General features: G+C 40.9%; 1 protein-coding gene across 1 annotated transcript in view; it reads left to right on the top strand.

The window, feature by feature from the left end:
* Positions 1 to 3267: 3267 nt before the first annotated feature.
* LOC115219873 (cilia- and flagella-associated protein 69-like) overlaps positions 3268 to 16000 on the top strand; it is a 103907-nt gene continuing 91174 nt past the window's right edge. The window contains exons 1-2 of the mRNA XM_029790171.2: positions 3268 to 3720; positions 11223 to 11285. Coding sequence (XP_029646031.1) covers positions 3592 to 3720; positions 11223 to 11285 — 192 coding nt within the window. The 5' untranslated portion in view covers positions 3268 to 3591. The remainder of the gene's footprint in view (positions 3721 to 11222; positions 11286 to 16000) is intronic.

Here is a 16000-nt window from a genome sequence, read left to right as displayed (position 1 = left end):
GACAACTAGCGCCCTCGTTCGGCGGCGGCGCAACGCTGTCGGTTACTTTTCGGTTACCTACCCCTAGTTGCCAAAATTATTTTTTTGTTCTATCTATCTTTCTATCTATCTTTCTTTCTTTCTTTTTTTCTTTCTATCTATCTATCTATCTATCTGTCTGTCTTTCTGTCTGTCTGTCTCTCTGTCTCTCTCTCTCTCTATCTATCTATCTATCTATCTATCTATCTATCATCTATCTATCTATCTATCTATCTGTCTATCTGTTTATCTGTCTATCTATCTTTCTTTCTATCTATCTATCTATCTGTCTGTCTGTCTGTCTGTCTGTCTGTCTGTCTGTCTGTCTCTCTCTCTATCTATCTATCTATCTATCTATCTGTCTGTCTTTCTGTCTTTCTTTCTGTCTGTCTGTCTGTCTGTCTCTGTCTCTCTCTCTCTGTCTCTGTCTCTCTCTCTCTCTCTATCTATCTATCTATCTTTGTGTTAATCTAAATGTATGTATGTTTTATCTATTATTTGTTCCAGTGATTAGACAGCGGCGACGTTGGGGCACCGCCTTGAAGAAATTCCCTCTCAACACATGGCTATGATGCTCCCCCACTACTTCTGCTCGTGATCAGAGATGCACATATCGTCAGCCATTGAGTTACATGCTCAACTGGTTATGGTCAAACAACTGACAAGCAAATCTGTGGTATTGAGCAGAATATTTGTTGTAGCCCATCTTTTACACCAAGACATAACTGGTATGAGTTAGCAAGGTTGCGAAAGAAAAAGCCTTGTTTTGTTCATCATCTTTTACACCTTAAGAAGGGCTTGCGTGCTGGTGGCACGTAAAAAAACACCTTTCGAGTGCTGGGCCCTGTGGAGACAATGACAAATGACTGAGACCCTTGGCAATATGCTGTGCTTGAGAAGGAAGGTCCATCAAGCCGAGTGAAATCATAGTCATGGCAGATACTGGTGTCACACAAATGACACCTGTGCCGGTGGCACGTAAAAGCAGCCGCTAAACCCTCGGAGTTGTTGGCGTCAGGAAGAGCATCCAGCCGTAGAGACCATGCCAAATCAGACTGGAATCTGGTGCAGCCCCTCAGTAATTTACCAGCCCTGGGTAAACTGTCCAATCCATGATGATGATGATGATATTGTGATCATTTGCAGCATATGAATTAAGGAGTTGCGTTCTTTCCCTGAGAACCCAAGTTCGGCTAAGATTTGATCCAGAAGGATTAATAGATATCCCGTTGCCCCAGTAATAATAGATATGAGGCTGAAAGTGTATCGCGGGATATTGGATTTACAAACTCCTTATCAATGATCCTTTGATGTTTTCTTTCCCCCGTATTTTTCTGACCAGCTGATATTTCCTATTTGGGATCTTTTCCTTTTGAACGGCACATGTCAACACAATTTCTAGTTAACTAAACACTTTTAAACTTCGTATACTGGTAGAATGTGTTTATGAAACATCATTTTTTTCTTGGCTTTATTGAGAAAATTCTATAGTTTGTAAGATATTTCGTCTGAAATTTCGAGCATTTCGGCAATTTTAACCAATCGCTGACCTCCATTTGGGGCGAAAACATTCCGTTCTGTATGAATATGTCCCTCGTTTAAGAAACAGATTGGGTTTATTTACATTTGCGAAGAAAAAAAGATACCCTTCCCCCACCTCAAACCCTAACTCTAACCCTAAATCTAAAATAGATTGAAATGCAATAGATCGATACTAGGGTTATAATTATGGGTGACAATTTCATACGACACCGCTAGAAAATACTGCCATTTTCTCTAGCGGTGTCAAATGAAAATGTCACCCATAATTATAACCCTAGTATCGATCTATTGCATTTCAATCTATTTTAGAGTTAGGGGTGGGGGAAGGGTATTTTTTTTTCTTCGCAAATGTAAATAAACCCAATCTGTTTCTTAAACGAGGGACATATTCATACAGCACGGAATGTTTTCACCCCAAATGGAGGTCAGCGATTGGTTAAAATTACCGAAATGCTCGAAATTTCAGACGAAATATCTTACAAACTATAGAATTTTCTCAATAAAGCCAAGAAAAAATGATGTTTTATAAACACATTCTACCAGTATACGAAGTTTAAAAGTGTTTAGTTAACTAGAAATTGTGTTGACATACGCCGTTCAAAAGGAAAAGATCCCTTTTTTGTATTCCCGCACATCAATATTTGGCCAGTTGTGTTTTAACTTGGAGGCTGTATTAATCTTTAAGTTCCACCAATATTCCTTTGACCCATGAAAGAGGCTGGCAAGTCTTTTTAATTAAAACCGGTTACATACTCATGATTTTTTTGTACATTTCATGTTAATTAGGAATGGAATCACTCCGTCGGTTACGACGATGAGGGTTCCGGTTGATCCGAATCAACGGAACAGCCTGCTCGTGAAATTAACGTGTAAGTGGCCGAGCACTCCACAGACACGTGTACCCTTAACGTAGTTCTCGGGGCAGCGTGACACAGAGAGTGACAAGGCCGGCCCCTTGAAATACAGGTACAACAGAAACAGAAAGTAAGAGTGAGAGAAAGTTGTGGTGAAAGAGTACAGCAGGGATCACCACCATCCCCTGCCGGAGCCTCGTGGAGCTTTTTAGGTGTTTTCGCTCAATAAACACTCACAACGCCCGGTCTGGGAATCGAAACCGCGATCCTACGACCGCGAGTCCGCTGCCCTGACCACTGGGCCATTGCGCCTCCACTAATTAGGAATAATGAACGAGTGACGGAAGAAAACGGGTTTAATAGAAGAAATTTATTCTTTTCCAATTTAAACTTTCAAATCCTTCTTTGCTTCTTCAAGGCAGACACCGTTAATGGGTCCAGACCAAAGCCTTTGTAGACGTCTTCTTAGATGTTATCGCATTTCTTCAGCAACTCCAGCTCTTCTAGGCATTGGTACCTTTATTTGTAACTCTCGGCCCCAGGTGTGCAAAAGAGAGATCAGGTTATTGAGATAGAGAGAGTGAAAGAAAAAGAGTGACAGAGATAGAGAGAGAGAGACTAATAAAGAAAAAACTGTCAGAGAGTGAGACGGAGAGAGATTGAAAGAGTAAATGAGTGAATGAGAGAAACAAAGAGTAAAAGAGAGAAATGAAGATTGAAAGAAAGAATGTGTGTGTGTGTGAGAGAGAGAGAGATAGAGTGAGAGAAAGAGCGTATAAAAGACAGAGAGAGAGGGAGAACAAAAGCTCGTGGAAGTGGGAGGGAAAATTGCGCGCGAGAAAATAAAGGTAAATGCGGTAGGTGTGTTGCCTAGCAACGGCATAATTAAAGCTGTTTGTAGCGAAGAGAAGGTATTTTTACCAACTTTAGTAGAGAACACGAAAGCCTTATAACAATATATATATATATACATACATATATATATGCAGATACGTATATATGTGTGTATGTATGTATATGTATGAAATGGAACAAAAAACTATCTCAAGCCTGCAGCACTAACAGAAGGATGAATAATTGTGTGTTCAATAATTCGAAATAATGCCAGCCCTTTCAAAACAGTAAATTTCTTTTGCGGCAATTTTTGTAAATATATATATATATTTTTTTTACCTGTATGAATAAAGAGAGGTCCTTGGAGACAGGCAACATGGCAGTGACTTCAACAACGGACAGGAAGATTTCAGAGTCGTCAATTCAAAGGAGAAGTCAAATACCTCTTATTAGAAGTGTTACCTATGATGAAGTAAGTGTGCAGAGAACCAATTTCGTTTTGTTTTTTTGGTCATGGTAATATCTGTTTTCGTTTCCCACAAGGTATGCGAAGACCTCGAAAGACAACTATTCCTAAACGTAAACATTTATCTTTGTGTCGTTTGGGGCTCTTGGTCTAGTCTCTAAGTTTTAGCTGTTGGTGTACGCAGAAATTTGCATGTGTAGATTTTGTAATTCCTTGCAAAATACGTGCTTCCATGCGAGTAAACATAAAGTCAAATGTCTTCAATTCAAAACATCCCGTTTTATTCCGAAAATCTTGCGTGGGCACAATTTTTATTCCCTTTCCCAGTTGTAAAGCACATGGGAGCACCCGCACACAAAACTGCGTAACTTAGAGGGAACACAGTAAGCGGAGACCTTAATGAGAAGCATTAGTTGGCATTCTTTTCTATATAGATATTTTATCGGTCATGGGTCCCATTAGTTTAAGCTGGGTCCACTTGTTATGACCCTGGCGGGATTTGACTTGTTAAACATCAGGTCTTAAGTAACCCCACGCCTGCTATGGGAAACTGCTTTTTATCCTTTCGAAGTCGATTAAAAAAATGGGTAAATGAACCAATTTAGGGCGGTGGATTGGCGAAATTGTACGAATTTTGGCGGAGGTAAAGAATACGTACACCACCCGTTTTCGGCGTTACAAAAACCATTCCGTAACCCTAAACCCCGGGTGTACGTATTCTTTACTTTCGCCCGAATTTTAATTAGGTGATCTTTGCCGTATTCCGGCTTTTTGCGTTGAAATACCTTCGCGACTTACTTAGGTTGTAGGCTCAGCCCGTCGCCCTAACCACTTCACACTTTGTTCTTTTAGCAGTGTCCACTGTTTGCTACATTCGAACAAGGCCTACGGTTAAAGATCCCTTCATCTCTCCTTCCCATCACTCTCGGAGGCCATAATGGGTCATGGGTGCTGCCATTCCCTCCTCAGTAACAGAAAGGTCAAGCCATAACACTGGAGGTATTTCCACATACAATTCTAATTAAAATTGGTAATTTTACCATTTTTTTTTACTATTATACCTATCTTGTGAATTGTGGGATGGGTACAGAAATGAATGAAATTACGTTTTTGACAAAAAATTCTTTCACAGTTCCTTGTCCTGAATGGCTATTCCGAAAGTCCGCCTTTCAGTTTGGACACGGGTGTGATAATAATAAGTTTATTGGAGCGTTTTTTTTATCATTACAATTGCAAAGGATGCGCTCTAAGAGAGCCGGAGTCTCCCTACCTATGTGGGTCACAGTTCCCTTTAGAGTGTCCGGAACTAACGAACCAAACATTTGACGAAAGTTCTTCCTCTGAGGATTTCTCAGCAAGTTTTCGCTCGCTTTTATCGTTGCACATGTGAAAGAGGCATCGACTCTGTTATTTTTAAGTAAACAACAGTTGAAGGACTGTGTATGTTAAAGTCTGAAGCAAACTGCAGCCCGCGGCACTTTCTGAACGGAAAATTAACTTGATTTTTTTTTTAGTCTTGCAGCCCGCCAAATGATGAACCGTATCTCATGCGGCCTGCTTCTCAAGAAAGGTTGCGTGTGCCTGGTCTAAAAGTAGAGAAGTTAGAAACGGTACTAGTTGGTTAATTCGCCAATATTTACAGTTCTTCGTCACATCTGACCCACATGAGGCTGTAAGGGGTCTCACATGAAGGATTTCACTATCTAACACACTTAGGAAAATGTCCCTATGGCATCTCACATCATACGATACGAAACAAGTTACTCTGTGCAATAAAGTTAGAGGACCTCTGTTCTACAAGATATATTGAGCACTCGATGTAAATACAGACTTTGTTGCCTTATAACTTCGAGAAAAATAGATGCTTTTTGAACGAAATTTTCAGATTATATAGGGATGTACAAAGGCGGCGAGCTGGCAGAAACGGTAGCACGCTGGGCGAAATGCTTAGCGGTATTTCGTCTGTCGAGGTCGACTTTGCTTTCATCCTTTCGGGGTCGATAAATTAAATACCAGTTACGCACTGGGGTTGATGTAATTGACTTAATCCCTTTGTCAGTCCTTGTTTGTCCCCTCTATGTTTAGCCCCTTGTGGGCAATAAAGAAATATATAGGGATTTATGGGAAAGAATTTTTCTAAAGAGGTAGGGAGAAGAGTTTAAAAAAATCCACACGATCCGAATTTTTTTTCCATCATAACTTTCAGGAGAATGGTTATCTTTTAATGAAATTTTATAGAAATACCTTTCAAACGGTAAAGATTACGATTATAAAGAAATCTGTGGAGAAAATTTTTTCCGAAAGTGTGGGGAGAGGAATTTCGAAAAACGGAGTTTCGGATCAGGAAGACCAAATAAGTTGGAACTCTGTTTTGACGGAAATTTTTCCCATTTTTTAAAATTTCACCACTGCCTTCGAAATGGTGGCCGGGGTGGGTGTGTGCATCTGTTTATGAAAAAAAGTTTTGAAAATTTTAATCCCCCCTCCTCATTCCTCACCATCCCACTCTGGACTGATTTTCGCCAATTTTTTTTCCAACTTAAAACCCATGGGAGGAGCCTTTGCGGTAAAAAGAAAAAAAAAAATTGTCAATTGGTGTACGATTCAAGGGAGATTTCGCTGTTGTTTCTAACACATCCCAAACCACCCTCCCTTCTCACTCTCACACGTCTAATACATTCGAGAGTGAGAATGAAACGAGGAGGGTTGCCTTCGGATGTACTAGAAATAACAGCCAAATCTCTCTTAAATCACACTTTTTCCTCTGAAAATATTAACAATTATTTATTTATTTTTTTTACCCAAAAGGCTCCTCAAGTGGTTTGGAAGTGCAAAAAAAATGGTCAAAATCGGTCCGAAATGGGATGATGGGAGAAGAGGTGGGTGGGGTTCTACAAAAAATTTTCAAAACTTTTTTTGTCATTAAAAGACAAAGGCTGTGGTTAAAAAAAAAGGGAGTGGGAATCGTCTTCAAAACGGAATTGTTCCAACTTATTTGGTCTTCTTGATCCGAGACTCCGTTTTTTCGAATTTCCTCTCCCCATACCTTCGGAAAAAATTTACCCCACAAATTTCTTTATAATCGTAATCTATACCGTTTGAAAAGTATTTGTATAAAATTTCATTAAAAGATAACCATTCTCCTGAAAGTAATGAGGGGAAAAAATCCGGATCGTGTGAATTTTCCGAAACTCCCCTCCCTATCCCCTCGAAAAAAATTCTTTCCTCTAAATCCTTATATAATCTGAATCCAAGGCATCTAAGCGTTATTTGTTGAAGATTTCGTTAAAAAGTATCCATTTTTCTGGAAGTTATAGAGCAACAAAGTTGGCAGGGGTACAAGTCTGTAGTTATGCCGAGCACCCTTCTCTCATTCATCCGACATAACCCAACTGGCTTTTCCTTGGTTACGATAACGAGAACCTCCAATTGATCCTATGAGCATACTCATGAAATTAACGTGCTAGTGTATGAGTATTCCACAAACGCGTTACCATTAACGTAGCTGCCAGGGAAATTCAGGGAATGTGACAAGATTTGCCCTTTGAAATACAGTTACATCTCAATTTTTACCAGCTGAGCGAACTGGAACAAAATGAAATAAAAAAATGTCATGTTGAAGGACACAACGCGCCGCCAGGAATCGAACTAGCGACATCACGTTTGCGAACCGAATACCCCTATCCACTAAGCCATTGGCTTTCCACAATAGAAACGTTTACAGGACACATCATGTGTCTTTGTTCAAACTATGGAAGATCAAAACTGAATGAATGAACGAACGTGTGAGTGTTATTGGCAGTCATAAGACTTATGTGTCCTTAATTTTGAACTTTTCACAACTTTAGAAAGATGCTCCAACGATGACTCATTGAAGCCACTGTGTTGTCATTATTGCTTCGTTTAACCTAATTACAATTAACTCTTGTTTCCATTTTATTCTCTTCGGGCCTAGTTCATGTTTCTAAGGCCTGAATCTGGTGATAGCTTTTCTAGCTTTTACCTTCGTTTACTTGTTGGGTAGCCACCATGCTGGGGCATTTGCCTTGAAGGGTTTTAGTCAAACAGATCAAACTCCAAAACTTATTTTTCTTTAAGTCCGATACTTTTGTCGAACCGCTTAGTTACTGGGACGAAAACAGATCAACACTGTCTGTTGTCGAGGTCTCTCTCTCACTCTCTCTCTCACTCTCTCTCTCTCTCTCTCTCTCTCTCTCTCTCTCTCTCTCTCTCTCTCTCTCTCTCTCTCTCTCTCTCTCTCTCTCTCACACACACACACACACTGAGCTTCCACACATTTCGTGTACCATTCAAAAAGCATTGTTTAGCTAAGGACTAGGATCTTTTCGGTTTGAACGGCAGTTTTTAACATCATTTCTAGGTAACTAAAACATTTTAAACTTCGTATACTCTTGGCTTTCTTGAGAAAATTCTGTAGTTTGTAACATATTTCGTCTTTAATTTCTTGAATTTCGGCAATTTTAACCAATCACTGGCGTCTATTGAGTTAAAAAGCATTCTGTGCCGTATGAATATGTCCCTCGTTTGAGAAACAGATTGGGTTTATTTACATTTGTGAAGAAAAAAAGATACCCTTCCCCCACCCCTAACCAACTCTAAATCTAAAATAGATTGAAATGCAATAGATCGATACTAGGGTCATAATTATGGGTGACAATTTCATATGACACCGCTAGAGAAAATGGCAGTTTGTAAGCCTAGTACTATATTCTATCGGTCTCTTTTGTCGAACTGCCAAGTTACGGGAACGTAAACACACCAGAATCAGTTGTCAAGCGATGTTGGGGGGGGGGACAAAAACAGAAACACAAACACACACACACACACACACATATACATACATATACACACATACACAATGGGCTTCTTTCACTTTCCATCTACCAAGTCCACTCGCAAGGCTTTGGTCAGCCCGAGGCTATAGTAGAAGGCACTTGCCTAAGGTGCCCTGCAGTAGGACTGAACCTGGAACCATATGGTTGGGAAGCAAGCTACTTACCACACAGCCACTCCTACGCTTTGTATATACAATCATACCATTGAAATCTTGAAACTACAGGATAATGCTCAATTAATTTATAACAATGTGATTAACTAAACATTACATTGTGAGTTCGAATCCCAGACCTGGCGTTGTGTTTGTTTATGAGTGAAACACCTAAGCTCCCCGTGGCTCTGGCAGAAGGTAATGGCAAACCTCTGCTGACTCTTTCACCACAACTTTCCCTCACTCTTTCCTCCTGCATCTCACAGCTCATCTGCAACTGACCAGGGTCCCATCCAGGTGGGGAATATCTATGTCAATCCAGGAAACTGGCCCTTATGAGCCAGGCATGGCTTGGATGGAACAAACAACAACAACAACAACATCTTGATTAAATTTTATTGAAGCAAAACTCCTGAAACTTTCTTTCTAGAACTTTCCATGTATTCCAAATGTGACGTTTTGGCTTTGAGTCTTTGTTTGATACACGCATACATATATACATATGCATTTACACACATATATATAGACATACGTGGAGGCGCAATGGCCCAGTGGTTAGGGCAGCGGACTCGCGGTCGTAGGATTGCGGTTTCGATTCCCAGGCCGGGCATTGTGAGTGTTTATTGAGTGAAAACACCTAAAGCTCCACGAGGCTTTGGCAGGGGATGGTGGTGATCCCTGCTGTACTCTTTTGCCACAACTTTCTCTCACTCTTTCTTCTGTTGGCCTACCTGCTTAGCCAGTAGGGTGGCGTCATTTGAAGGCTAAAGCAATGCGAAGTGCATTGTGACCAGCGATGTGTAGCAACATCTGATAGCCTGGTCAGTCACGGTGATCACGGTGATATAGACATACACATTTGCATAAAGGGTAAAAAAACACCTTCAGTCATGACTGACCATGGGATTGCACCTAGAAGGTTACCCTCCGAGGCACAAGTCCAGTCTAGGTGGTTTATGGAAGACCAGCAGTCACTCATGCATACCAGCCTCGCCTCTCCATGCCACTGATGTTATCCAAGGGAAAAGCAAAGGGGCCGATACAGCTTGGAACCAGTGACATGGAATAACATGAAATGGGGATCTTGCTTAAGAACACAACACACTGCCCAGTCCCAGGAATTGAACTCACTACCTCATGAGCCATGCACCTTCATCACATGTACATACGTGTATGTGTGGTGTATACATTTGTGTATACACTCATACATGCAATGATGGAGTTGCCAGCTTGTTCGTTGGCAAGTTGGCCCCTGCACCATTAGAATCCATGTATGGTGGGGCCCATCCCCTCAAGTTTGAGAATTTTTTCTTCACTCCTTGAAGAATGCATTAATTATTTCAGCCTGACTATGTTTGTAGACAGTCGAAAAGAATACTTTTAACAAAAAAAAAAGAAAAAAAAAGAGTGGCTGTGTGGTAAGTAGCTTGCTAACCAACCACATGGTTCCGGGTTCAGTCCCACTGCGTGGCATCTTGGGCAAATATCTTCTGCTATAGCCCTGGGCCAACCGATGCCTTGTGAGTGGATTTCGTAGATGGAAACTGAAAGAAGCCTGTCATATATATGTATATATATATGTATGCACCGTCCGCTCGTGGCCGTTTGCCAGCTCTGTCTGGCAACCGTGTCGGTGGCACGTAAAAGCACCATCCGTTCGCGTCCGTTGCCAGCCTCGGCTGACCCCAGTGCCGGTGACACGTAAAAGCACCGTCCGTTCGTGGCCGGTTGCCAGCTCTGTCTGGTCCCGTGTTGGTGGCACGTAAAAGCACCATCCGTTCGTGTCCGTTGCCAGCATCGCCTGGCCCCGTGCCGGTGACACGTAAAAGCACCATCCGTTCGTGGCCGTTCACCAGCTCTGTCTGGCACCTGTGCAGGTGGCACGTAAAAAACACCCACTACACTCGCGGAGTGGTTGGCGTTAGGAAGGGCATCCAGCCGTAGAAACACTGCCAGATCTGACTGGGCCTGACGAAGCCTTCCAGCTTCACAGACCCCAGTTGACCCGTCTAACCCATGCTAGCATGGAAAACGGACGCTAAACGATGATGATGATGATGATGATGTGTGTGTATATGTTTGTGTGTCTGTGTTTGTCCCCCTTAGCATTGCTTGACAATTGATGCTGGTGTGTTTACGTCCCCGTTACTTAGCGGTTCGGCAAAAGAGACCGATAGAATAAGTACTTGGCTTACAAAAAGAATAATTCCCGGGGTTGATTTTCTCGACTAAAGGCGGTGCTCCAGTATGGCCGCAGTCAAATGACTGAAACAAGTAAAAGAGAGAGAGAGAGAGTAAATCAAAATGATAGCATTGTATTTGTGGGTGGAGCCCCCTTAGTCTCCTGGCAACCAATATTTTTAGCCCCAGTTCACCACTGCATACATGTATATATATATATACATGCATGCATACATACATATACAAATGTGTACATGTGTACATTATGCACAAATACATTATACATACACATTATATACATACCCTTTGTCTCTTTCAGAGTGCCCTTTTGGGACCAGTCAACCTAAAGAAAGTGATAACGCTTTTAAAGGATCCTTATTCAGTGAGTATCAGCTATTCATTATCTTTTATCTTCATAACATTGACCTCCTGGAATCTGTCCAGAGACGTGCAACCAAACGCATACCCTCCATCAGACACCTACCATATTCTGAGCGCCTTGTTTCCCTGGGCATGGATTCACTGAAGCTCCGGCATCTGGCGACGGACTTGGTAAACACCCACAAAGTTATCAACCACCTCACCAACAACAACACTGAACACCTTTTTGATCTCCATGTGTCTAACACACGTGGACATGCCTACAAAGTCAGAAAACAACACAGCTCCCATGACTTTCGGAAACATTTTTCACGCTCAGAGTTGCTGAAACATGGAATAAACTGCCTGCGTCAGTTGTTGACTGCCATGACACTGCATCCTTTAAGGCCCTCATGCTTTCCGAAATCTGCTGAAACTACACAGATGAGTTGTAGTGCACCTGAGCACTGTACACAGTTATTATTATTATTATTATTATTATTATTATTATAATCTTCATCTGGGTTAAATTATTTGATCTCTTCTCTGGATTGTAGTCAACTTCTTCTCTCAGATTAAAGAAAGTTTATCTCCTCTCAGTGTTAATCTCTGAAACTAATCTCATACACAAGAAATTAATTCCTGTATTAAATTGAAACTAATTTGCTGGTTAATTGAATTTTCTTTTAAGTTATTTTAATAAATTACATTGATAGCCATCGGGTTGGCCAAAACTCACCTGACAGTAAAACAAAACCATTTGATTCCAAGATTTATTTATGTTTAACAACTGAATAAATTTAATAAAAAGCATCTAAATATGAAACATCATGAAAATTGTTCAAACTGAAGTCCTTCTTGAGCGACACATTTTCCCATTCGAGTCAATACAGAATTAAAGATGCCAGCACCGCCTCAACTGGCTTCTGTGCCGGTGGCACATAAAATGCACCATCCGAACATGACCGATGCCAGCGCCGCCTGGCACGTTAAAAGCACCAACCGATCGTGGCCGATGCCGGACTCCCCTGGCACGTAAAAAGCACCCACTACACTCACGGAGTGGTTGGCGTTAGGAAGGGCATCCAGCTTTAGAAACACTGCCAGATCAGACTGGAGCCTGGTGCAGCCTCCGGGCTTCCCAGATCCTGGTTGAACCGTCCAACCGGTGCTAGCATGGAAAACGGATGTTAAACGATGATGATGATGATGATGATGAACTGAATGAACTTAATAAAAGCATCTAAATATGAAACACTATGAAAATTGTTGAAACTGAAATCCTTCTTGAGTGACACGTTTTTCCATTCCGGTCAATACAGAATTACAGATAGCATTTATGGAATTTTGATTGACTGTCGGGTGACTTCTGGACAACCCTTAATATTAACATTTAGATTAAAAATACATTTTAAAATAGATAAACATAGACATGCATTAATTAATAGGTGCAGGCATGGCTGTGTGGTAGGAAACTTGCTTCCTAACCACATGGTTCTAGGTTCAATTGCACTGTGCAACACCTTGGGCAAGTGTTTTTACAATAGCCTCAGGCTGACCAAAACCTTGCGAGTAGATTTGTTGGACAGGCAGTGAAAGAACCATTGTGTATGTATGTATGTATGTATGTATGTATATATGTATGTAAGTATATATATATACACATAGTTAATCCAAACAAGAAAGCACAAAAAAACACAACAACGCAAGGACGTGGAACAAATATAGTATTATTGGACGCTCAGGAAAGAAGGAGGATTTAACGTTTCGAGCGGAGCTCTTTGTCAGAAACATAGGAGAAGGAAAGATCCAGAGAAGGGAAGACAGAGGAAATAAAATTGCCAACGGTACACACGAGGTCACATTTTGGTACACATTTTGTTCACATTTTGGTACGCACGAGGTCACATATATATATGTATATATTTCTTTATTGCCCACAAGGGGCTAAACATAGAGGGGACAAACAAAGGGATTAAGTCGATTACATCGACCCCAGTGCGTAACTAGTACTTAATTTATCGACCCCCAAAAGGATGAAAGACAAAGTTGACTTGGCAGAATTTGAACTCAGAATGTAATGGCAGACGAAATACCGCTAAGCATGGCTGTGTGGTAAGTAGCTTGCTTACCAACCACATGGTTATGGGTTCAGTCCCACAGCGTGGCATCTTGGGCAAGCGTCTTCTACTATAGTCTCTGGCCAACCAAAGCCTTGTGAGTGGATTTGTTAGGCGAAAACTCAAAGAAGCCCGTCGTATAGATGTATATATATGTGTGTATGTATGTTTGTGTTTCTGTGTTTGTCCCCCTAGTATTGCTTGACAACCGATGCTGGTGTGTTTATGTCCCCATCAATTAGCGGTTCAGCAAAAGAGACCGATAAAATAAATACTGGTCGATTTGCTTGACTAAAGGTGGTGCTCCAGCATGGCTGCAGTCAAATGACTGAAACAAGTAAGAGTAAAAGAGTATATAGATGTAGGTGTGTGGTAAGTAGCTTACTTACCAACCACATGGTTCCGGGTTCAGTCCTACTGCATGGTACCTTGGGCAAGTGTCTTTTACTGTAGCCTCAGGCTGACCAAAGCCTTGTGAGTGGATTTGGTAGATGGAAACTGAAAGAAGCCCATCGTATATATGTGTGTGTTTGTCTTCCCACCATCACTTGACAACCGATCTTGGTGTGTTCCCGTCCCCTAACTTTGTGGTTTGGCAAAAGAAACTGATAGATTAAGTACTAGGCTTACAAAGAATTAGTCCTGGGGTCGATTTGTTCGACTAAATGTAGTGCTCCAACATGGCTGCAGTCAAATGACTGAAACAAATAAAAGAATATATATATATATAGCTTTGTTTTATCTCCTTCCCCACCACTCGACAACCAGTGTTGGTGTGTTTACATCCCTCTAACTTAGCAGCTTGACAAAGGGGATCGATGAAGTACCAGACTTAAAAGCATAAATTCTTCAGGGCATTGCTGCAGAATCACTGCAGTCTTAATGACTGAAACAAGTAAAAGATTAAAAAAATATATATATAGGCGCAGGAGTGGCTGTGTGGTAAGTAGCTTGCTTACCAACCACATGGTTCCGGGTTCAGTCCCACTGCGTGGCATCTTGGGCAAGTGTCTTCTGCTATAGCCCCGGGCCGACCAATTCCTTGTGAGTGGATTTGGTAGACGGAAACTGAAAGAAGCCTGTCGTATATATGTATATATATGCATGTGTGTGTTTGTGTGTCTGTGTTTGTCCCCCTAGCATTGCTTGACAACCGATGCTGGTGTGTTTACGTCCCCGTCACTTAGCGGTTCGGCAAAAGAGACCGATAGAATAAGTACCGGGCTTACAAAGAATGAGTCCCAGGGTCGATTTGCTCAACTAAAGGCGGTGCTCCAGCATGGCCACAGTCAAATGGCTGAAACAAGTAAAAGAGTAAAAGAGAATATATATATATATATAGAGAGAGATACTCATTAATTAAACAAATTAAACATCTGTGCCCAAGTTAGAAATATGCAAACAGCCAGGAGGTTAGGTATAGGTGCTTAGTAAATCAATGAGCATCTGGTTGAGCTTGCTCGGACAATGTTGACTTCCATGTACGCCGTCCATTTCAGTTCTGCGTTAGTTGAGGGAGGTCTTTCAGAGGGGCATCCAGGGTCTCTGCTGAGTTCATCTACATATGTTGTACTTGGTTGCCATGCTCTGGCATCCATAGCAGTAGGTCGTTTGTTAGCTCTTGTTTAGCTTGTTCTGCAAAACACGAGTGCATTTCCCTTATGATGGGGGAAAGAGACAGGAATTTTCCATACAGCTGTTTCTTGGTGGGACGAGTTCTTCCAGAATACATTTAAAAACGCTTTTAACATTTGGGTGTAAGTTCCATCTAGCTTGGATTCCAGATTTTTTGGTCAGCATCCAGGCTGTTGTTCCATACAGGCACATATTTTAAGCATGTATAAGTGACGTGTGTGAGTGTATACTGTTCTTTTAATCATTGCCTGCCACCAAGCCTAGTATGTGCATTCATCCTGCACCTCTTGACTCTGTATCTCTTTTTTACTCTCTCCGTATACGATGTAACACATGACTGGAGAAAATCAATCAACCAATTTTTATACCAGTTGTTATAATAATAATAATAATAATAATAATAACAACAATAATACTATTATTATGGCAGCAAGCTGGCAGAACTGTTAACATGTGGAGAAAAATGCTTGTTATGAGTTCAAATTCCACTGTGGTCGACTTTGCCTTTCATCCTTTCGGGGTTGATAAATTAAGTACCAGTTAAGTATTGGGTTTGATGAAATCAACTTATCCCCTCCCCACAAATTCCAGGTCTTGTACTTATAGTAGAAAGGATTATTATTATTATTACTATTATTATTATTATTATTATTATTATTATTATTATTATTTATGGGTTTTTCTTCTTCTTTCAAATTTGCTTCCATTTCTTGCCAAGTGTCTTCCTGACTCCTAGGGCAAAGAAACTCATAGTATACATTGGTAGGCCATTAAGCTAAACTCACTAGTTCGTTCATTTTTTATTATTATTATTATTATTATTATTATTATTATTATTATTATTATTATTATTTCAAACAGTTTGATTCGGCCTCGTGCAACTTTAAGCTCTGTAGGCTTGTTACAAGAACTTAGCTCATCAGACTCAGATATAATAATAATGAATGAAATTATTGTGTATGGTGCTCAGGTGCACTACAAC

Source organism: Octopus sinensis, linkage group LG15, assembly GCF_006345805.1.
Source record: "Octopus sinensis linkage group LG15, ASM634580v1, whole genome shotgun sequence".
Classification (NCBI taxonomy): Eukaryota; Metazoa; Mollusca; class Cephalopoda; order Octopoda; family Octopodidae; genus Octopus; species Octopus sinensis.
The sequence above is the reverse complement of the archived record's forward strand: the minus strand, read 5'-3'. Positions and strand labels throughout refer to the sequence as shown.